Source organism: Myiozetetes cayanensis, unplaced genomic scaffold (genome assembly GCF_022539395.1).
Source record: "Myiozetetes cayanensis isolate MyiCay16 unplaced genomic scaffold, myiCay2020 scf1, whole genome shotgun sequence".
NCBI classification, from domain to species: domain Eukaryota; kingdom Metazoa; phylum Chordata; class Aves; order Passeriformes; family Tyrannidae; genus Myiozetetes; species Myiozetetes cayanensis.
In genome coordinates this window covers 149,930,674-149,954,440 of record NW_026086604.1, presented here as the reverse complement: position 1 = coordinate 149,954,440, position 23,767 = coordinate 149,930,674, and the positions used below count along the sequence as shown (strand labels likewise).

General features: G+C 51.3%; 1 protein-coding gene across 1 annotated transcript in view; it reads right to left on the bottom strand.

The window, feature by feature from the left end:
• The window catches only part of PTH1R (parathyroid hormone 1 receptor), an 85,761-nt gene extending 67,555 nt beyond the window's left edge, over positions 1–18,206 (bottom strand). The window contains exon 1 of the mRNA XM_050309785.1: positions 17,997–18,206. Coding sequence (XP_050165742.1) covers positions 17,997–18,071 — 75 coding nt within the window. The 5' untranslated portion in view covers positions 18,072–18,206. The remainder of the gene's footprint in view (positions 1–17,996) is intronic.
• Between the last annotated feature and the right edge of the window lie 5,561 nt (positions 18,207–23,767).

Genomic DNA, 23,767 nt, shown 5'->3' with positions numbered 1-23,767 from the left:
GGACCAGCCCCGGTGCAGCAAAGGGATGGAGGGATTTCCCTGCCTCGTGGCTCGGTCCCTGCAGCTCCAGCACAGCGGGAAGCGCCGGGACTTCTGCTGCCATCTACGGCCGAGACTAAAGAGTGCAAAGCAGGTCCAGAGCCGGGGCTGGCTCCAGCCTGGCTTTTCCTCAGCGCTGCTCCTCCAGAGGGATGCTCCTCCTCCACGCGCACCGGCGCTGGAGACAGGCATGGGGACAAAGAGGGATAAATATTTTCGAGGCACTCTGGCACAACTGGGCCAGGAAAACCCATCCCGGGACGCCCAGGACAGCAGGATTCTGGCAGTTCCACTCAGAGCCCACCAACATCAGCTATAAAGTGCAGGGACAAGAGGGAGGAGCTCCCTGGGACAGTCTGGGGTGGGAATGATGCTGCTGGGGACACACAGACACACCTGAAAGGCTTTGGAAAACATTTCTGCCCCTTCTCTTTGGGGTAGTTTCTCTCCCTTTTCCCTTTTCTCTTTTCCCCTTTTCCCTGGTGTCTCCACTGGAGAACAGCCAGTTCTGCTGCACCTGCCGTTTCCAGCAGCAGCCCCCAAACCTCAGAGAGGGATTTAAAGCATCCAAGGAAGGTTGGAAGGTGGTGATTTTGTCCTGGCAGCCTCGGCACCAGCTCACAGCTCACCCCTGCACCCCCCTGGACTCCTCCCAGATCAGCTGCAGCCCCTGCAGTGCCACAAAAATGAGGACAGAAAGCAGGTTCCTCCCCCAGTGTGGTGGGGACAGCCAGGCACTGGGAATGGGATGTGCATCTGGGTCCCACACTGGGAACACTGGGGGTTGGATCTTCTAACAAAGCCCCTCTGAACACCCCAACCCTTTGCAGAGGACGTGCCTCCCATCCCCAGCACCCAGATGCCCTCCAGATCCTCTTGGAGTGGGAATAACTCCCTGAAAGGCGGAAAACTGAAGCCTCCATCCTCTTTCCATCCCTCTTGCCCAAGAGCCTTTGGATGAAATGGTAGCAGGAAGACACTTCTGCTCTTGGGGCTGTTTGTCCCTCAGCGCTGCATCCTTGGGACAGGGATCCCATCCCAGGGATCCTCTGACCTGGGAGCACTAAGGACGTGGGAACAATCCCATCCAGGGATCCCCTGATTTAGGAGCACTAAGCACTTGGGAACAATCCTTAATTTGTTCTATTTATTTTAATTGTATTTATTCTATATATTCTATTTAATTGATTCTATCCTATTTATTTTATTTATATTCATTCTATTGTATATATTCTATTTAATTTGCTCTATTTATTTTATATATATTTATTCTATATATTCTATTTAATTGAGTCTATCCTATTCATTTTCCTTATATTCATTCTATTCTATATATTCTATTGAATTGAGTCTATCCTATTTATTTTGTTTATATTTATTCTGTATATTCTATTCAATTTGTTCTTTTCTATTTATGCTATTTAAATTGATCCTATTTAATTGATTCTATTTGATTTATTTTATGTATATTGTATATATTCTATTCAATTTATTATATTTATATTTATATTTATATTTATATTTATATTTATATTTATATTTATATTTATATTTATATTTATATTTATATTTATATTTGTATTTATATTTATTTTTATATTATTTGTATTTATATTTAATTTTATTTTTAATTTTAATTTATATATACTGTGGAGTACTTGCACAGGCCAGGAAAATTACACCTTGAATACAAATATGGAGCCTGTCACACTGAGCCCATCATGGGGGGGTTGGATCCTGGGAATGCTGAAGTTCTGCAAAAAAGTGAGATAGGAATAATCTGGGTTTGCTGAGGGATTGATTTCCCTGATTCTTCCTAAATACCAGTGGCACCAGCTGAGCTGAGCATGGATAATGGGCTGGGGGAGTGCATGTTGTACATGGACATGAGAATTCTGGGAGCAGAGCTGCTTTGCACGGGGCTAAACCATCTCCTTAGGACTTTGGGGCTAAACCATTCCTTAGGACTTTGTGGATAAATCACTCCTTAAAACTTTGGGGCTAAACCATTCCTTAGGACTTTGTGGATAAATCACTCCTTAAAACTTTGGGGTTAAACCACTCCTTAAAACTTTGGGGTTAAACCACTCCTTAGGACTTTGGGGTTAAATCACTCCTTAAAACTTTGGGGCTAAACCACTCCTTAGGACTTTGGGAATGACTAAGAAAACCCCAAATTGGTTGGGTGACCATCAGATTTTGACTCTCTGGGACAGACTTTGCCTCCCTCCTTCCCTCCTCTGCTGGAAACCACGGGAAGAGCTGGTGTGGGTCTGAGTTTTAAAAGAGTGCAACACAAAAACATCCCTTTTGCACGGCCAACCCCATGACTTCTCCATGAAAATATGACTCCCTTTTCCTGCAAGGTCGACAGAAATATCCAGTGTCAGCCCTGCCTTCATTTCCCACCCTGGGGGGAATTAGAAATCCCACCTGCCACTTCCCAGCCTTCTGCCTCTTTGAGGTGCTTTGCACTAAGAGATAAACCCTCTGGAGGAGGAAAGGAAATGGAATTAAAAATTGATCTGCTCTCCCTCCTGGGAGCGCCAGGAAAGGGCAGCATCCCCACATTTCCTGGCTGGAACAGGAGCAAGGAGGGACAAACATTTAAAAGGAGGAAAAGAGGAGTGGGAGCATCAATTGGGCTGAAAAGATACTCTGGTTGCACTGGTCCCGTGTTTGTTTGTGGATAGTCAGGGAATGGTGCCCAGGACTGTCCTGATCCTGAACTGGGGATATTCCCAAAAAGTGCTGGTGACTGAGGGAGCAGAACTGGCAGCAGCTCAGAGGGGACTGGTTCTCCTCTGGAGATTCAGACACAGGGGATATGGATTCAAGAGCTTGGGATATGGATTCAAACACAGGGGATATGGATTCAAACACTGGATATGGATTCAAACACAGGGATATGGATTCAAAAGCTTGGGATATGGATTCACACACAGGGGATTTGGATTCAAACACAGGGATATGGATTCAAAAGCTTGGGATATGGATTCAAAAGCTTGGGATATGGATTCACACACAGGGATATGGATTCAAACACAAGGATATGGATTCACACACAGGGATATGGATTCAAACACAGGGATATGGATTCAAACACAGGGATTTGGATTCAAACACAGGGATATGGATTCACACACAGGGATATGGATTCAAGAGCTTGGGTGATATGGATTCAAACACAGGGATATGGATTCAAACACAGGGATACGGATTCACACACAGGGATATGGATTCACACACAGGGATATGGATTCAAACACAGGGATATGGATTCAAAAGCTTGGGATATGGATTCACACACAGGGATTTGGATTCAAACACAGGGATATGGATTCAAACACAGGGATATGGATTCAAACACAAGGGGATATGGATTCACACACAGGGATATGGATTCAAACACAGGGATATGGATTCACACACAGGGATATGGATTCAAACACAGGGGATATGGATTCAAACACAGGGATATGGAGGTGGATTCAAACACAGTGATAACAGCCCAGAGTTATCAGAAAATCTCTGCTCTGGGGGTCTGAACTGGCAGCACTGACAGAGAACTCAAGTCTACAAATTCCCGAGTATGCCTGAAAAATGTGGATCAACAGCCTGGAAATCAGGTGCAGGATCAGAGGGCACAGATTTCCTCATGGATCACCTGACAGAGGCTCATCCAGGTCCTTGCTATGTCCACACACCCAATTCCCACCTTCCCAAGCTCTGCCGTGACATCACAGAATCCCAGGATCATTTGTGCTGGAAAGGACCCTGAGGATCACTGAGTCCAGCCCTGCCAAGGCCACCACTGACCACGTCTCACATCCACAGGGATTTTCCATCCCTGCAGGGATGGGGACTCCAGCTCTGCCCTGGGCAGCTGTGCCAGGGTGTGACAACCCTTCCCAGGAGGAATTTTTCCAATGTCCAGCCTGATTGTCCCCTGGCACAGCTCGAGGCTCTTTCCTCTTGTCCTGTCCCTCGTTCTCTGGGAGAAGATCCCGCCTGTGCCAACCCGGAAAAGTCGGGAGGCGAAGCAAATCCAAACACTCCATAAAACCCCACCAAGCCGAGTAAACACGGGGAATAAAATCCAGGGAGAGACTTGGCTGGCCTGCTGTAGCTGTTTGCAGGATTCCAGTGATGCAAAGCAGCTGTCAGCTTGGTCACTGCCGTGAAAACCATCTCCCTTTAGCCCAGCCTCGCACGTGGGGCCGGGGATCCTCGGGAATCTGCTCCATGGATCACACCCTCCCTGTGCTGAGGGTTGTCTCCAAGACCTTGGCACGCTGCGTGCAAGTGCCTGGCAGCCAAGGGAGGTGGATTTGAAACCCCCTCGGAGCCCAGCCAGGCTCTGGAGAATGTCACTGCCCAGGAAAAAGCTGGGAGAGCACTGACAGTTCCATAACAAAGGGAAGCCAGCCCGGCTGGAGGCCAAAGGGCTTTTGTTCCCTCTGCAGAGAGGAAGGGTTTTGCTGACAGCCCAGAGATCTGCTCTCAGACAGGAAGAGCCTCTCAACAATGTCCTGCTCCATCAGATGGATCTACCCTGGGCTGAGGGGTTTCCTGTCCTGGAGGGATGGCATTCTGGGATTGGGATCCTCCAGTCATCGCCTTCCTCTGCAGAGAAACTCAGTGGTTCATTGAGGACAAGCTGTTGCTTCCTCCTCCCCTTCCCTGCAGGGGAACTGTGTGCACAGGGGGCTGTCTCAGGGGGTCCTGGCAGATCCTGACTGCTTTTTTTTTTTGGAAAAGCCCTCCAAGATCACCGAGTCCAACCATTCCCAGCACTGCCAGGGCCACCCCTGCCCCAGGTCCCCAAGTGCCACATCCACAGGGCTCTGAAATCCCTCCAGGGATGGGGACTCCAGCCCTGCCCTGGGCAGCTGTGCCAGGGCTGGACAGCCCTTCCCAGGAGGGAATTTTCCCAGTATCCAACCCAAACCTCCCTTGAGGCCATTTCCTCTTCTTCTATCACTGATTATTTGGGACAAGTGACCGACCCCCACCTGGTACAGCCACTTTCAGGTAGTTAAGAAAGCAAGAAGGTCCCCCCTGAGCCTCCTTTTCTCCAGGAGAATCTTTAATCTATCCCCTCCTGGAAAGTTTCCTTAGAGAAGGCAGGTCAGACTCCAGGGCTGCTGGAGGGGCTGGGCTGGGTGATCTTTGGGATAATCAGATCATAAACACAGCTCTGGTGGGAAGGACTGTGTCCATTCCCTTCTCAGAGGCACAACAAGCTCTGCTGTGCTTGGTGGAGATGCTGGAGCTGTTTGGGACACTCCCAGGGACAACCAATCTCTCCCTTCCCCGGACAATCCACTCTCCCTCCGCGCTCTTGCAAAGCTTCCTCCTCCAACCTCCTTCCCACCAGTCTAAGGTCAGCACCTCCAACCCCCCAGGCACTTGAGGAACACTTTATTTTCCCTCTTCCTTCCCCCAGGGCAGAAGCCTTTCATGTGTTGGAGGGCTGGGATCATGTGTCCCCTTGATCTTCTGCAGCCCAGACATCTCCTCTCCTCAGCCTCCCCGATCATGAGTTCTCTGCTGCTCCTGGGCCACCTCAGGACACAGCCTGCTGACCTTTCCCTTGCCACAAGGAATTCGGTGGCAGCCAAAGAATGCTGGCATTATTAATGGCACCATTAATACTTTAAAAGGCTCCTCTGATGGCCTGGATGGAGCCTTCAGGAGGAAGGACTCAAGGACTCAACTTTGAGCCCAGGCAGCGCAAAAATAAACCCCGGAGGATCTGTGATTTCCCAGGCTCTGATGGGAAAATCCTGGTGGAATCTTCCAACCTCTGATGGATGGAAGATCCTTCCCTGGTCATGCCTTGCCAAGGGCTGGGTGAGGCTGGGGGGCCTCAGGCAGGTACTGGGGGGGTTTCTCCATCACACCTGAATCCTCCTCCGCCTCTGGTCACAGAGCAAAGACATCCAGGGATGAAATGGGCATTTGGATATTAAGGAAGAGCCTGAGGGAGGGATATTTTACCCAAAGGCTTCCACTCCTAAAGACTCACTGGCTTTTCCATGAGAAAAAAAATCTCAGAATCTGCCCAGCTGGAAGGGACCCCCAGGGCTCACCGAGTCCAACTGAGAGGAAAAGACAGGAGGGAGTTTTGGAGCAAACAGGCTGATCCCCTGCACAGAATCATCTGGCCAGGAGCGTGAAACAATATCCAGGAGCACTCAGGGACAGAGGAGAGGGAAAATGGGTGTTTCAGAGTGAAACCACAGCGCTGTCGGGCCCAGTTCCCCTGCAATGATCTCCCACATCCATTAACTTGATTTCTTTGTTCTCTCTCCCTCCCATCCTGGGCTCATCTGCAGCAGAGACCATGAGAAAGCAGAAAGCTTCCCTGGCCAGGCTCCATCCTCCACAGGGACAGCCCTTCTCCCAAGGGAACACCAACCCCCATCCTTGCTTTTTTTCCCTGGGATCTGCTGCTGTGCTGCTGACAAACCCCCCAGAGCAGGAGTTGGCATCTCCAGAGCGTCCCTGAGATCTCTTTATCTGCTCCCTGCCCCCTGAGGATCCCCTCACAGCTCAGAATCGCTCCTGACCCGAAGCAGGTTGGGCAGAGCACAGAGCAGCCAAAAAAAGGGGCTTCTCAAAGTCACCCCAGGGGGATTGGGAGGGTCAGAAATAACCCACAGGTTATTTTGGTGTGGAGTCCTCTCCACCCTCAGCCACAGAAAGGTTGAATATCCAACCTGGCCCTTCCTGCAGACCCCAGAGAAAAGCAGGAGCAACCAGCAGGAGATGCAAACTTCACATGGGCTGAGAGGTCTGAATAAAGGAAAAAAAAAAAAAAAAACCTCAAGAAACAGTTTGTGTGAGGTTGGATGAAGTGAGATTGATGCCACCTGCTCTTCTGTGGTTCAGCTCATCTGGTGTTCCCACAGCCCATGGGTGACATCTGTGGACCTTCACCATCTCCTGGGGGAGCTGTGGACATTGCCTGGTAACCCCCTGTCTGTTCATGAGGGATCTGGGGGATTTTTATCCCTCTTCCTCAAGTTTACAACCAGGTAAATTATTGTTTTCTGGATTTATTTATTTGTTTTGCCCCACAACAAAACCACTTTCGACATTGGATCTCATTTTACCTTGGGTATTTTACATTAAGGTTGGACACCGTTGGATTTGAAGCCCACCACTGTGGACAGAAGGGAAGGATAAAATTCCCAGCCTTGCTGCAGTTTGGGAGGGATTTTTATTGGGAGCAAGCCCTTGCACTGCTGCAGGCTTTCATCAGGAGCTGGAGCTGTCCAGGAATCACTGAGGCCAAATTCCACGTGTCCCTGAGCTGTCCCAGGGGAGCTCAGACCCTGCTCGTGAGGGATCCGGCCCAAACCTTTCCAGGATTTTCTGATTACTTCATTCTTCCTGTGACTTTCCTCTTTTAGTCACATCCAGGATGCATTTTTAATGTATTTTTGTATTTTTTCAATTTTTAATTCACGCACAAAAGGCAGGGTTTGCTCTTTGCAAAATGTGCATTTCCCAAATCCAACCAGGAAAACTTGAACACCAAAATCTCCCGAGTGAGAACATCCCAAATGCAACCAGAGACCAAATCACCCCCAAAACCACCCAACAAATCAAACCAATTCTCTTTTGAGGCACTTTCAGGACAACACCTTTTCCTACAGGAGCAAAACAAACACCACTAACCCCCAGAGGAGTTAAAATGTGGATTACTGGGATTTTTTTTTAATTTGCCCTGACACTTTCCTCTCCCCACAGTGATGATGAAGGGGGAAAAAACCAACAAAAGAACTTTTAGTTTCAGTAACTCCCCCAAACTCCTGAGACATCCACTTTGCCAACTCCTTCCAGAGGGTGAGGGACACACAGGGAGAAGAGAACAGGATTTTCTTACTCATTTCCCCGTATCCTTTAAGGACGTGGAGAACATCAGGACTGTGAGTTCTCATTCCTTTATCTGATGGGGTTTAAAAGTGGTTTTCTTTAATCCTCGACTTCTGGACTCATTTGTTGAGGGACACACAGTTCCCATTCCAAACAAATCCCTGCATTCACCTGCTTCCTTCCCCAGGGAGCTGGAGGTGATTCATTCCAGAGGGTCAGAACAAGGGCAGAGAAAGGAAAAGAAAGCAAAACTTCCCCTTTTTGGAAAGCTCGGGATATTTTAAGCAACTGCCATAATCTTGGGAATATTTTCCACCTGCAACTACCCACGTGGTTTTCTTTCTTTCTTTCCTTTCTCCTCTCCCCCTTTCCTTCTCTCTCCTTTTCCTTCCCTCATTCCCTCTTCCCTCCATCCTTCCTTCTTTCCTTCCTTCTGCGCTTTCTTTCCCTTTTTTCTTCCCCTTCTCCTTTCCTTTCCCTTCTCCTTTCCCTTCCCTTCCCAAACCTTCCCTTCCCAAACCTTCTCACTTCCCACTTCCCGAAGCCAAAGCAATCCTGGAGCACTTTGGGATGGGATATCCATGCATTTTCCCGGGGGGATGGCAGCATCCCTGCACTCCAGGGGTGGATGGACCCTGTGGATCCTCACCCACCTGTTCTCCCAGTGATAACTGGGTTCCAGGAGGGATTCCGGGGGGATTCACCTCCAGGGCAGCAGAACCTGGAAAACTGGCCCACCCCAGAATCCTGGAATATTCTGAGCCAGAAGGGACCATCCAGTCCAACCCCTGGCCCTGCACAGACACCCCAACAATGCCCCCTGTCCCTCAGAGCATCATCCAAACCCTCCTGGAGCTCTGGCAGCCTTGGGGCCGTGCCCACTGCCCTGGGGAGCCTGTTCAGTGCCAGCCACCCTCTGGAAGGGCACAGGGATGGCACCAGGGCCCTGTCCCAGCCCTGGCCTCTCCTCCCCCTGGGATGTCACCCCTTGGCTTGGCCCCTGTTGTGCCTCTCTGGGGAGCTCAGAGCCCTCATGGCCCCAGCAGTGCTGAGTCAGGAGAGCCAAGCACAGCCTGCATCGACCCCCATGAGATCCTCCTGTGCTCAGACTCCTTGGCACAGAGCCAGGGCCAGATCCTCACCTGGGGGCAAAACAAGCTCTGACTGTCCCTTTTTTTTTCCCCATCTGAAGCTCTCCCCTCCCCTGCTCCTCCACAGGCCTGAGTCACCTTTTGCTGATGACAGAGTAAATGAGCAGTCCACCCCACGGCAGCCTGATTTCCCACTCCCAGTGCCACAAAACAGGCTGCAAAGGGGCTTTTAAAGCTCAATTTGTTGCTCCCACCGAGACTGTCAATGCCATGAGGGGTGGGAGGGCTAAACCAGTCTAAAAATTCAGGCAGGAGAGAAGCAAAAGCTTCACCTACTGACCAATCTGCTGGAAACACCGACGCTAAATTTGCCGGCCAGGAATTCTTTCCATATATAAAACTCCTTCAGTTCAGTTTTATTCTGCTTTGCTTTGCTCTGTTTATTGTCCTCTTTTTTTTTTCCTGTTACCTTTTTTTTTCTTCCCATGGCCAGGCAAAAAACCTGGGAATAACCTTACCCTGGGACTGGGAATAACCTCACCCTGGGACTGGAGAGCTGCAAAAGTGACTTTACCTTGGAAATGCCTAAAAATCTGAAGGGTGCTTTTGTATTTTCCATATAGTCAATTTAAATCTGTTTAAATCTGCACTCTTCCACCTTAAAGCCCTTATGAGCATCTCTCCTCCCAGCCCCACCTCTTCTCAGCTCCCTCCCACTTTTATTTTAGGGGTTGTTTTTTTTTTTGCTGTGTTTTTATGGAGCTGAGTCAAATTGCAAACGGTGAAATAGCTGCTCTGTGTAATGTTGGTTTATTGATCTCTCCCTCCAGAGTGCACTGGGACAAACGGGTCATTTCCTGGCCATCACTGGTGTCTCGAAGCCACTTCAGCTCTGATTGCTCCAGTGTCTGGAAGGAGAAGTGCTCTGGGAGGCAGGAGGGGAGAGGAAAGTCAAGGCAACATAAAAGCAAGGCAGGGGCTTGGGAAAGAAGTGGGGATAGATGGAAAGAGCACGGGAAGTTCCTGGGAATCAGCCCTGGGTTTTCATGGAATTTTCGGGGTTAGAGTTGTATCTTTGCCAAATAAAAGCTCCCTCAGCAGGGGGGGGAGGTGTCCCTGCCCAGGGCTGGACGCTGGATGGGCTTTAAGATCCACTCTGGGATTTTAGGATTCTCTGGAAACAAACTCAGCCACCAGCTCTTTGCTCCTGGGTGGCATCAGTGTTTGGATTCAGAAGAGTAATTAATTAATTAATTAATGAGTTGCTGAGCAGCTCAGCCCATGTTTCCCCAGAGCTGAGCAGCCCCTGGCCCTGCTGTGTCACCAAATGAGGAGTGTCAGGCACCATTCCCAGGGCTTGGGGCTCGGGAATATCCCACTCCACGTCTGCCACCAGCCCCATTCCCAGCCAGCAATGCACCCAGGGCTCTCTCCTGGGATGCTGCTGCAATCCCTGCAGTCCTCAAATGTAAACCAGGGGAACCTCATAGAAACCAGTGAATAAATCACTGACAATATGTTCATTAAATCAGGGAATAATTTGGGATGGAAGGCCATGAGCGATGAGCAGGGACGTCTTCAACTGGAGGACTTAATGGCGACCTTGAACAGTTGCAAAGTCCCTGAAAGCCCCATCAAGGGATAATTTGCTCTCTTCTATGTGCCCAAAAGGTGGTAATTCCCAACCATCTGCTGCTCCTTAAAAAATGCCTCATCACTTGAGCCCAGCAGGTTTTTATGTGTCACTTTTCTGTTGAAACGTAGAGAAAAAAACCCCAAACAAACCCCAAGCAACAAAATAAATCCCATTTAGGTCCCAGGCCAAATTTCAGGAAGGGAAGAGAAGGTTTCCTGAGGACACCCAGTGACATCCAAACCTCTGCAGATGCTCCTTGCTCTCGGTGTTGCAAGGCCCAGCAGATAAACCCACTGGAATTCTTGGAGAGAGGGGAAGGGGATGATAACATCGAGGAACCCTGATTAGCAACGGGGCAGCCAGGTGGAAAACCTGATAACCAGCCTGGTGTGCTGAGCCAGCAGCTCCTGCCCCACACCCTGAGCTCTGAGGGCTCTCTGAGGAGGCCAAATCTCCTCCTCCCCAAGAACCCTCGGGGTCGTCACGGGGGAAGGACTCAGAGAGCCCAAACACCTTTGGGCTTGGAAGGGTCAGAGAGGTGGGATGGGGGAGGTACAGCAGGGATGGGGTGTGCATCTGTCCCAGGGAGGATTTGGGGGCTTTATTCCAGCAGAACTTGACAAGCCATCCGTGGGATCAGGGCAAAGCTGCACACACTGCTGGCTCAGCCCTTCTTTCCCCCCGTCCCTCCCTCACACGTCTCAGGGATTCATCCAAACCTCTGCTTTGCAAACCTTTGCAGAATCCACTCCCTGACCCAGCTCAAAGCCTTCTCCTCTTTTGCACCTTGGGTTAGTTTTGGGAAGCTCAGGGGGCTGGAATGATAGACGTGGTAAGGAGGGAAGAAGGGAGACGGGAGCACAACCCCCGTGCTGCTGAGATGCCTCGAACCAGGAATGCTGGAGGGCTGAGAGTTAAAAGGGGCAGAGAAATCCCCTTTTTGCTCCACTGGGTGAAGGGAAAAACACGTGGCCAGGAGGACAGACCAGCCTGGCAGAAGATTTCAACAACCAACCCACCTCCTCAGCTCTGTCAGAGGGATCTGTGTCAGGACTCCCTCCAGTCCAAAGCTTTCCTGCCTTGAAAATCAGCTTTCTGCAAGCCAGGCCAAGCTGAGCCTCTGAAGGGAAAGGAAAACCCTAAAACACAGAGCCCCTCTAATCACTGGCAAGAGCCAGCCTGGCCTCAGTGGAAATAAAGGGATTAATGCCAAGCCAGGGCCATCAACACCAGTTGGAGTGTTTTCTTCCCATGACACGAGACAGCCAAGCTCAGTGTGACCCAGCAGGTATTTGCTGGCTCGGGTTCAGCCCCAGGGATAATTTGTTTATTGCCACGTCACCGAAGATGCAACACAAAGATCATCTTCAGTCCTGCCAAGCCCTGCTGAGGTTTGAGGTGTTCTGGGTCGAGACAGCAAATTATGTCCCAACAGCCGAGGGATGCAGAGGGAGGAGGCAAATTCTGCCCAGGTTTGATGAGCTCTAAACTTTAACACAGGCTGATCCTGTGGAGTACATCCTTTTGGTCAGGAGGAGAGGTTTTCTAGGATTTTTTTTGTTTTTTTCCTTTCTTTAAGTGGTAATTGTTACTAATTTGGCTCCCAGCAGGAGTTGAACAGACAGAGAGACCTCTCTGCTCTTGGCCTTTGCAGACAAACAGCCCGTCCCAAAGGCTGGGGGATCCCTGCTGGCCTCTCCCTTTGATGCAGGGTCAGAGGGGAGGGGGTTTGGAGGGGCCAGGGCTCAAAGGTGACAGCCCAGTGGGCACCTGGACGTGTGTCCAACTTCATCCCAGCGTGGGGTGAGGATGGAGCCACCCAGCAGCAGGTGGGGTTCGCTTGGGAGCATCTCCAGCCCCAGCTCTGCTATTCCCTCCTGGAGCCACAGCTCTGCCACTGACTGCAGGGAAAGAATCAGAAAATCTTGGATTGGGTGGGAAGGGACCTTAAAGCCCAGCTCATCCCACCCCCTGCCATGGGCAGGGACACCTTCTACTGTCCCAGGTTGCTCCAACCTGGCCTTGGACACTCCCCGTGCCAGGAGAGGGGTTTTACCCCTCACCCCATGTGGTGTGTTCAGAGTCTGACCCATCATTTGGGGTTTCAGCAGGATGAGTTCGGTGTCTGTGCCACAAATAACTCCACAAACCAGGGTGGATCCCAACTGAGGGGCTCAGAGCTGTGATTCCCGGGAGCAGGGAAATCCCAGAGCCAGCAGAGTCCCTGGTGAGCCCGGGGAGAGGAGACAGGAGGCAAAGCCGTGGCACACCAGGAGCCCCAAAGCTGTGGGATGGCTCTGAGCCTGCCAGCACCCCCTTCCCAAAGGGATGGCAGCACAGGGGCCGTGGCAGCAGCACCAGCTGTCCCTGCCCGAGCTGCCTGGGGGGGATCCCCCAGGGCCTGCAGACGCTCTAATCCCCCTGATCCCAAAACATCTCCCCCCGGGGCTATTTCCAGGAGGCCACAAAGCAAACAACAACTGCCTGGCCCCCAAAGCCACCCCCCTGGGCTTTGGTTTCCTCCAGCCTTGACCCCCCTTCCCCCTCTTGGGAGCACAAAAGCCCAGCCTGCCCAGGCCAGGCTTGGACGGGCTTTTTTTGGCCACCCAGAGCCTGGAACTGCCCCGATGCAAAGGCTTGTTTGCTTTCCCTTTTCCACCAGCGTGGTTTATAGTCCACTCTACAACGGTATCAGTGATCCCAAAGTACAACAACAACAACCCCATCTTGCAGGAACACACAGGGCAGGGATGGGCACGTTCCCAAGCGTGTGGGGAGCAAAGAACATTTCAGACATTGTTTGCCTGCACTTGGAGCCTGTCTTGGTTTAATGAAGTTACTTCAGCTACTTGGGATTTGTGGGCTCTCTCTGTGGGATTATTTTCTTATCGTTATTCTTTTTATTACGGGCTCTGTTCCGAGGAAGAATATTATTCTGCTTCCCTTCCAGCTGTAAATCATTTCACTTCAAATCACTGCTGTTCCCTGATTTATGGGGATGTGGAGCCGATCAGAGGAATGAGGAATAAGAAACAAGTCAAGGAGCGAAAACAGAACCTCCTTAATCCGGTTTTGCTGCCTGAGCTCCAGTGTTGGAATGGTTTGGGTGGGAAGGGACCTGAAGGATCATCCAGTGCCACCCCCTGCATGGGCAGGGCCACCTTCCACCAGCCCAGGGTGCTCCAACCTGGCCTGGGACACTTCCAGGGATCCAGGGGCAGCCACAGCTGCTCTGGGCAGCACACCAGGAATGGGGTGGATGCAGCTCCTTTGGGACCTTCCTGCTTGTCCCTGCTTTGGGTTATGGCTGCAAGAAAGGCTTCCCAACCCCTAAGGATTGGGATTTGGGTTTCCAGGGGGTTGTTGTACCTTCTCTGCAAAAGCAGAGGGAAGTCTGAGCGCTGCCCAGGCAGCCTGAGTGGGGCCAGGGCTGGGGAACCACAGGCTGCAGCAAAAAAAGGCAATGAGGCCGTTCTGCTGCCAAAATTTATCCCCTCAAATGCAGCACCAAGTGCTGCTGAATGGTAAGATCCCCCCCCAGTAAAGTTGGGGGTCCTTTTTGCTCCCATTTCATCCCCACTCCTACTTCATCCCCGACTCACACTGAGCTCAGCCCATTGCTGCACTCAGCTCCAGAGCCCTGCAGAAGGCTGGTCTATTATTATTATTATTAATATTAATATTCAGGATATCTCCCCCAGTGACAACAGGGCTGGGGGGCCCAGGCTGGGACTGGCAAAAGGAGTAAACAAAGTGAAAACCCACGGGGTCAGCAGAGCAAACCACAGAGTTTTTGGCTGGGAGTGGGACACAGAATCACAGAATTTAACTGGAGAAACCTTTAGGATCGTTGAGTCCAAGTGTTACTGGCACAGGGAGGTTTTTCCACAGGGAGCAATCCCAGCACCTTTCAGGTAAGGTCACTGTGCCCACATCTCGCTTCTCCCGTGCTCTGTTGATGTTGGACCCTCCTTTCAGAGCTCCTTTTTTCCCAGTTTTCTCCTCAATCCCACGTTTGCAGGGCTGTCTGGCCCAGGCCAGCCCTGCTAGTCCTTGGTCTTTGACCCAAAGAGCAGAATTAACCCAAATTTACCCCGTGACCCTGTCAGGTTCTGGGCACAAAGCACTGGATCCCCATGAAATCCCAGTCCCTGTTCGGGCAGGTGCTGCTCGTGCTATTCCCAAAGAAATGCTGGGGAAGGACTTCCCTGGATTGGCAGGGGAGCTGGAGCAGGGCAGAGCTTGCACCCCAGACTTCACCCCCCTCAAAGGCAGCCTCTGTCCCTCTCAGTGCCCCCGGGAGCCTGGCACAGGGACGCTGATCCCACCGGGATCGTGGGGCTCTCATCCCACACTTTTGGCTCCCAAGGGACTCAATCCTGGCAGGAGGAACAGCAGCAGTGACAGCTCCACATTCAGGGCTCCTCACCCTGCCCTGCCCCATCAGCAGCCCCGAGCTCCAACATGACCCAGCTGGGAGCTCCCAGGAAGGAGGGAACGAGGGCCACGGATCCCAAGGCTCCAGATTTCCCACCCCAGACAGAGGAGCTGTGCCCTGGAGCTGCTTCTGTCTGCGGGAACCCTCCTGACTCCAAGCCCACAGCAGAGCTCTGCTCTGCCCTGCTCGGGTACCACTCTGAGCTCAGCCTGAAGCTGCCCCTGAGCCGAGTCTAAATTAAACCCCTGCTGCCTCATCTTTCTTGCTCTTGCTCCCAGTGATTTCTGCTTGTTCATCCTGAGAGACAGAGACACTTGGTGACTTCATGGACACCCCTCAGACCCTTTAAGCAAACTGCCAGTACATGTGTGACCCTTCTTCCCTCATATCTACCAAGATGTGTTCCCAACACCCAACGCTGTGTTTCCAAAATTCATTTAAAAATCACATTAGTCAGGGGAAGGAACAACGGCAGCCCCCCCAAAAATCAGGTTCCAGGCACCCTGCAAGTCGTTGGACAGTGGGGTGACCCGGGGATGACCTTCTTCTCCTGCCTCAGTGGATGCCAGGGGGGACACACAACATCTCTGCAGCTCCTGAATCATCAGGACAACTTTATAAACCTCCTGGCAAGGCCTTCTGCTGGCAAGAGGGGTTTGGAAAGCCAGGGAAGTGCCTGAAACATGAACTTCAGCCTGGGCCCAATTAAACTGCGGGGTTTTGAGCAGCAGGACCTTCAATCAGACCCTAAATCAGCGTCATAAAATCCCAGAACATCCCGAGCTGGGGAGGCACCCCCGAGACTCAGCAAGGCTGAGGGGCTCAGGCTTGTGGGAATGCAGCAGTGCAAATATTCCTGTGCTTTCCCACCAAATCTCCTGGCTTTCTTGCCCCTGTGTGATTCTTGGAGAGCTGTTCCCAGTTGATGGCCAGGCCCAGCTCACCCAGGGCACTCCCCGGGTTGTGAGCCCCTGTCACCTCCCAGAGCTCCTGGGAACATCCCTTGGGATCCCAGAGTGTCAGAATTAAAATATCCACCGGGAACACTGAGGCTTTTGGTTCAGTGGCTGCTCCTCTGCACCTTCTGGAGGTACTGGGATGTGCTAGGATGTGCTGGGGTGTACTGGGATGCACTGGGGTGTACTGGGAGCAGGGAATGGCACTGGAGATGCACTTTGCAGCCTCGCCTGTGTCTGCTGGGTCCTGAATTTTCCTGGGCTCCAATCTGGCTCATTTACAAACCTGATTTCCACCAGTGCCAACAGAGACACCAAAAGCAGCAAGAATAGCAGGGATTTTGGGATTGACTTCAGCAGCAGGGCTGGGGAGGGGGGGAGCAGGTGCTGCAGGACCCACCCTGTCACCAATTACCCCAAAGTGCTCCCAGAGATGCTGCTCCAACCCCACAAAGAGGAGGAACCTCAACCATCACTAAAAAACCTCAACAAACCTGCAAGGGCTTCTCCCAGTTCCCCTCAATTTTCCTTGGGCTCTGGAACGTTGGTTTGCACCTTTGACAGGGATGGACTGAGACAAGGATTGTTTTCCAAGGGCTGGTTCTTCTCTTTTATTGAGGAATTCCAGCACAAGGCTGGAAGTGTGGGGGAAATCCCCCCTCCCAGCCCTGCACAAGGTCCCAAACAGTCCTTTCCAAAGGCAGGGAGAGGGCCCAGGGTGGTGGTTCCTGCAGGCTCAGGCAGGACCTGGCTGGAACCAGGGGGGAAGATGATGCCAATCCCTTTCAAACACATCTCCATCCTCAGGGAGAGCAGACACTGCTCCAGGAGGTGGATGTGCCCCTTCCTGTGCCAGAAAGCCTGGAGAAATGGGGATTCCAGGCATGGGGAAGGCAAGGAAAGCTCCTGGCACAGCAGGATGTCCATCAGAAGATCAGTGGCTGGTGGCATTCCCCAGGACATGTCCCATGACTTCATAAGGGCTTTGGACACCACCTGGGGCTGCACAGGGAGGGTCTGGAGATCCCACTCCCTTCTCCATCACCACCAGCAAGGCAGTTTTGAGGGAATTTATCCCGTTTTTCTACCTCTGGAAAGATATTCTCTCTTGGTGTGGGCAGGAGCAGGTGAGGATGGTGCCAAGGAGCAAAGGGTTAATACAACTGTCACGGTCCTGAGTGGGGACTGAGGGTGAGCCCTGCACTCTGAGGCCCTTCCCAAATTTAATCCCACAGAAGAAGGCACTGTTTCACTGGGATTAGGGAGATCTGTAGTATAAGGAGATTAAACGAAAATTAAATTGTCTGGAGGGGGTGGATAAGAGGAAGAAAAGGGGATGGGAAGGGGAAGAAGAGGGAAAAGAAAAGGGGAAAGGGAAGGGGAAAGGGAAGGGAGGAGAGGTGGAGAGGGATGTGGAAGGGAAAAGGAATAGGGATGTGGAAGGGAAAAGGAATAGGGATATGGAAAAGAAAAGGGAAGGAAAAGGAAAAGAAAAAAATTACAGAAAAACGAATAGAAATTAAAGTGAAGAAGAAAAAGTGAAAGGAAAAATAAAGAATATAAATTAAAAAATAATTTAAAAGCAAAAGAAAAATTAAAAAAAAAATAAGAAAGAAAAGGAAGAAGGAGAAGTTGTCCTTTGCCCATAGGTGCCTTTAGATTATCCCCAGACACTGGTCCCTGTCAAAGTGCACACGTTCTGTGCAGAGGGCTTTCCAAGTGATTCAAACTCCTGGGGAAGCTCAGACATTTTAATTCCATCTGCTGCAGCCCAACTGCGAGCCCGAGTGCACACGCAGTGCCTGCCAGTGAAACAACCACCGGGCTGCGAAAAAAAACCTAAACCAACACACCCGAGCAGCTTTTTCATCCCGCTGTTTGACACGGGAAAGGAGACGGCGAGGAGCCCCCAGCACGCCGCGAAAACCAAGAGAAAAATCGGCACTCACCAGAGCGTAGACCGAACTGAGCACGGAGCAGCAGAGCAGCAAACCCAGGCTGTGAGAAACCAGATATGATCCCATATCCAAGAGGCTCCTTCCAGCATCCAAGCTCGCTCGGGGAAAAGCAGGAGGGCGAGAGCTCTTCCAGCGCAGCTGATTCCTCCTTCTTCTCCTTCTTCTCCTTCTCCTTCTTCTCCTTCCCTCCCGCTCCCCCCCCCACCCCACCACGCCACCCCCTCCAGAATTTTGTTGGATTGTTTGTTTGCTTCCAGAGGTTTGGGTTGGTGTGGGGTTGTGTTATTTTTTTTGTTGTTTGTTTGTTTGTTTGTGTTGGTTTGGTTTTTTTTCAGCCAGAAAGGCACATGACGAGGAGGATGGCCGGTCCTCTGCTCCGTTTTCTCATGGCTGGGTCGGCGGGGAGCTCCCAAAAAGCGGCCGAGGAGCCCATGGAGGGGGGAGCGGGGGCCGCTTCAGCTCCGCAGCCCCCGCGGCCGCCGCTCCTCGCCGGGCATCTGCGGGACAATCACATCCATCTGGCCCGCCCGCTCCTCCGCTCCCCTTTTATGAGGCAGGGGGAAGTTCAAACCATTTCTTTGTCGAACGCAAACACACAGCGAAGAGGGAGCGAGCGAGGGAGGGAGGGAGTTAGAGAAAGAGGGAGGGAGGGAGGGAGGAGGGAGAAGGCGAGGGAGGGGTGGGAGATTGAGAGGGTGGGGGAAGCTTCAACCACCGCTTTATTTTTAGCCCCAGTAATTTTATCTTTTAGCTTTCAGACAGGGGGGCGAAAAAAAAAAAAAAACTCCACCCCAAACTCCCCCCTCCACCTCTTTTATTTTATTTTTTTTTCTCTCTCGTGCAAACAAATCCCAAAGTTCCCAAAAGCCAAAAACTTGGAAATCGTGGAGCTCCGCGATTACCTTTTCGCCAACAGCGGGACTCGGGGTGTGTGTGTGAGTGTAGGGGGGTTCGCTCGGATATCCCGGCGTGGTGCAGAGCTCCACAATAGGTTTATTCTGCCAGCCTTCCAGCTCGCAGCGAATTTTAGGGGATAAATGGGTATTTCTTTTTAATTTTTTTTTCGCTTCTCTCTCCCTGTCTGGCTCCGAGGAGCTGCAGTTTCAAAAAGCCGATTGAGCACGGCGTGAAAGCGTGGGGTGAAAATCGCTCCCCCCGCTTCTCTGCCACTCTTTTTACGTCGTTTATTTTAGTTTTGGTTTTCTTTTTTCAGCTTTTTCTCCCCCCCCCCCTCCCCGCGGCAAAAGCGCTTTGCGCTCACTCCATGCTCCGAAATCCTCGGCGTTGGGGTTGATTTTTATTATCATTTTATTTGGATTAGTTTTTTTCCACTCACGTGGGCAGGGAATTCTCTGTCCTATCCCGGCAGGAGCCTCTTGGAAACCCGGGAAAGGGGTTTGGAGCTGCCGGGGTTGAGCCCCCCGGAGCACATCAGGTCTCCTCCCCCTCCTTCTCCCAGCCTGGATTTCCCCGCTTTTCCCGAATTTCAGGGCATGGATTTTACACCCAGCTCCGCCAGGAAGTTTCATTCATAAAACCACGCGGCAGAAGAGATGAAATTAGAAAATGAAAATACCCCGAGCTGTTGGGGGCTTATTCAGGCACTGAAAGCGGGCTCCAGGATCCATCCCCTTATCATTTTTCCATCGTGGGAGGAGAACCGAGGAGGGGAGGGGGCTAAAAATCCTCCCGAGGATGCCTCGAGCGGGCAAACACACACAGAGCTCCGCGTTCACTCACTGGGGGGCTTTAAAAATCAACTTGGGGTGCTTGTTGCTTCCCCCCCCCCCTCCTTTTTTCCTCCCCTTTTATTTCCCCCTTTCCTCGCAGTAGCAGCGGATATTTCGGAGCTGAAGGCGGCACGGAGAGCAAAAAGAAAAAAAAAAAATCAAAAAACAAAAAACCCCAAGCTCCCTCCTCTCTGGATCTATCAGGGAGCAGACGGTAAAAACATCAGGTTTTCGCCGAGTGGAGCTGTGAGCATTTCTGTCTTATTTTTTTGGAGCGAAGGGAAAAAAAAAAAAAAAAAAAAGAAGAGAGAGAGAAAAAAAAAAAAAAAAGCCCAAACTCAACCCAAACTCTACAGTCGGTTTGTTGCTGACTTTTTTTCTTTTTTTTTCTTTTTTTTTTTTTTTTTCACAGCCCCATGGCTCTGAATAGGTGCCTTCAGCTAATTTTATGAAAAGGGGCTCTTTCCAAGGCTAAGGTAGAGTAGGGCTTCCTGTGAACGAGAGAGAGAGAGAGAGACTGGGGAAGGGAAAAAAAAAAAGTTGTGCTCTTGATGCAATCTTTTCCTCCTCCTGCTCCTTCTGCTTCCAAACCCTGTCCCTGCCAGTCCCAGCAGATCTTCCCGGCCAGAGGGGCAGGTATAAAATTCCCCCCTTCCCCCCCCCCCACCTCTCCCCTTGGTCGTATCCAGCCTGGGACAGAGGGTCGGTCCTGCATCCCTTCCATCCCTCCCACCCCATTCCCACCCCATTCCCACCCCATTCCCACCCCATTCCCTCCGGCGAGGCGGTGCTTGAGGAGAGGGGGGTGGAGGATGCTGAAGGTTGGGGGGTTTAAAAGCCGTAAAACCCGACCCCACCCCACTCCATTTCCCCCTTCCAGTTAATCCCAAATGTGGTTTTCCAGCTCTTGCAGCAGGGGTTGAAATGATATTTGTTGGGCAAAGGGGTCTGGGGAAGGTGGGGGGATGCTGAGAGGGGTTCCTTTGGGAATCTCCAGGTGGGGATTTTCACCTCTGCTGGGGTCTGTCCTGGGATTTGGCTCCTTTCTGCTCACTGAGGGGGGCTGGGGGAGCCAGGGGTCCCCCAACATCTGTGTGTGTTTAAATGTGGGGCAGACTGAGCAAATATGTACTCAGGGCTCTGTAGGTGCTCGGAGAAGGAAAGAGGGGGGAAAACAAATCCACTGCAAAATTTCAGGGGCCCCATCACGGCTCCTTTGCTGGGTCTTTTCTTGGAGAGAGGGGGGAAAGCAGGGGAAACCCTCATATCTGTGTGTCTATTTATAAAATAAGTTATATATATATATATATATATGCCACTGCCAGGAGGAGTGGGGTCAATAAAGCAGGGCCTGCTGTTCAGGGAGTGACCACATCCAGGCCTTGGCCCCTCATCTGTATCCAGTCAGGTACAGAACTGCATTTGGGAGCCTCTGGGCTGGTATTCCTCCCCCAAATCCTTTATTATTAAAGGCAGGTAAGACTGAGCAGCTGAGGCTGCACAGGAAGGGGGTTGCTCCCAGTTTAACCCTTCCACAAGAATCTCCGTGGTTAGAATTTGCCTCTGAGCCCAACACCGAGAGGTTTTGGGTCCTCTTTCTCCACAAGCAAAACAAACTCCCAGCTCAGGGCTCCCAAATCCCAACCCAAACCCCTGCCAGGTGTGGGAATGATCCATTCCTCCCTGCCTGTTCCCTTCTGGGAGGGGGGGAATTGCAGCTCCTTGCAGGGCTGAGCTCCAAATGCACTCCAGCAAAGGTGGGATTTTCCAGCCCTTCTCCCAGCCACTCCATCCAGGCCCGAGGGAGGATGGGCAGTCCACATCCCTCTCTTGGATTCCATAGGAATGCAAGTTTTCCCAGCTCAGCATGGCTCCTGGAGGTTTCTGCCACTGCTGTGGATGAGCTCAGATCCACAGGAGGGGTTTCCTTGGATTCCACCCTGCTCAGATCCACAGGAGGGGTTTCCTTGGATTCCACCCTGCTGAGATCCACAGGAGGGGTTTCCTTGGATTCCACCCTGCTCAGATCCACAGGAGGGGTTTCCCTGGATTCCACCCTGCTCAGCTCATCTCCCTCTCCATCCTCTGGGAAGAGCTGGAGCTCAGGGTGAGGACTGGACAGGGAGCCTGAGATGTTCCCTAAAGTCACAGGGAATCATTGCCCAGGGACACCCAGTGCCAGGACACCTTCACCATTCCCATGATCTCAAATCAACCTCTCCAACACTTTCCCTGCACAAAAGAGGGTCCCTGTTTGACTCCCGAGGGGACAGAAAATCCACCCCTGCAGCTTTAGGCCTTTCCAGCCTCGGGAACTGGGATTTCTCCAAGGTCAGACAAGAACTCTGGTTTGGAGCAGGTGCTCCAGGAAATGATTTTGTCACCTCCCCCCACCCCCAAACACTGTGTGTTCTGGTTACCAGGGGAGCTTATTTTGAGGTGAATTATTCAGCCTGTCCTGTTTTTTGTTTGGGATGATGCATCCTGGTGTGTGTGAGCTCCCATACTTGGAAACCTTCCTACTGGAAAACTCCATTCCCCTTAGGAGATGTGTCCCAGCCTTATATTCCTATGGAGGCAAAGGTAATTTGGACATCCTTTGTTTTTGGTTTCCTTGCAGATTGTCTCCCTGAACGTGGATATGGTGAAGGAGGGAGGAATGTGGGGCTCAAAGGAGCCTTTGTAATGCTGCTGGTTTAAGGAGCCCCTTGGGGATGGCAAAGGCTTGAAATGTGTTTCTCCAACTTCTTAAAAAAACCCTCTCCAAACGTTTAGATCCTTCTCAAGATGTAAATCAGCTTCCAAGGGAAAATAATAATAATAATAATAATAATAATAATAATAATAATAATAATAATGGCATCATCAATTTAAACTGCCAGAAAAATTTTGGCCAGAAATGGTGGCTATTGGGAATCAATGGTAGGTAATTTTGACACAGTTTAATAATAAAACTTTCCTCTCCCTGGATTTTTCTTTTTTTTTTCTTCCCAGCTATGGGAACACTTTAGAGTTGAAACCTCATCCTGGATTAAAAGCCTTCTGTCCTTTCTCTCCTGGCTCACTGAAGTGCCAGAAGGCAGGGATAGGTGGGATATTGGGAAGGAATTCTTGGCTGGGAGGTGGGGAGGGACTGGAATGGGTTTCCCAGAGAAGCTGTGGCTGCCCCTGGATCCCTGGAAGTGTCCAAGGCCAGGTTGGAGCTCCTGTGACAGGACAAGGAAAATTCATCAGTGAGTGAACATCCAGAGAATCCTCCTGAAGAGCTGGAGGTGAGAGCCTGACCTGGCCAAACACTCCCTAGGACAGCAGGGAATTCCAGCTTTTCCCTGGTCTGGTTTGTTCCTGCTTTGGGGGAAGAGGGAGGTGAGGCCTGGGGGGTTGAGGGTATGGTTTCAGGCAGGCAGCTCATGGACCATCCCATGGAATCCTGGAATGGTTTGGGTTGGAAGGGACCTTTAAGACCATCCAGTCCCTCCTGCCATGGGCAGGGACACCTTCCACTATCCCAATTTGCTCCAACGTGGCCTTGGACACTTCCAGGGGGGAGTCTCTTCCAGGGAAGAGTTTCTGCCTTCCTGGGAAGGGTCTTTATTTGATTTATCAGCTCCATCTTCCACGACAGCAGTGTGAGCTGAGAGGTTTTACACCAGACCTCACCCACAGTTGCCCTTCCTGATTTCTACACCTCCCTGAACAACCTCATCCCTACCCTGGGTGTCTCGAGCCTGCAGGTTTTTCTCCACATGCCAAACGTCTTTTTATTCCCCTTTTCTTTCACGTTCCTTTTCCCTCTCCCCCTCCCCTGCAAACTGCAGAGGTGAGCAAGGGAAAAAAAAAAAACAACCAACCTCTGGAATTGCCAGGGGGCCAAAACAATTTGGGAAAGCTTGGCGGGAGACGGGATGAGAGGTGGGAGCAGCACTGGGACAAAAGGAGCCGATTATCCATCCGATTATCCATCCCTTAAATGATGCTGATCCCGGCCACGCCGCCTCCCTTTCCCCAGCTGCACCCTGGAAATAGCGGGGA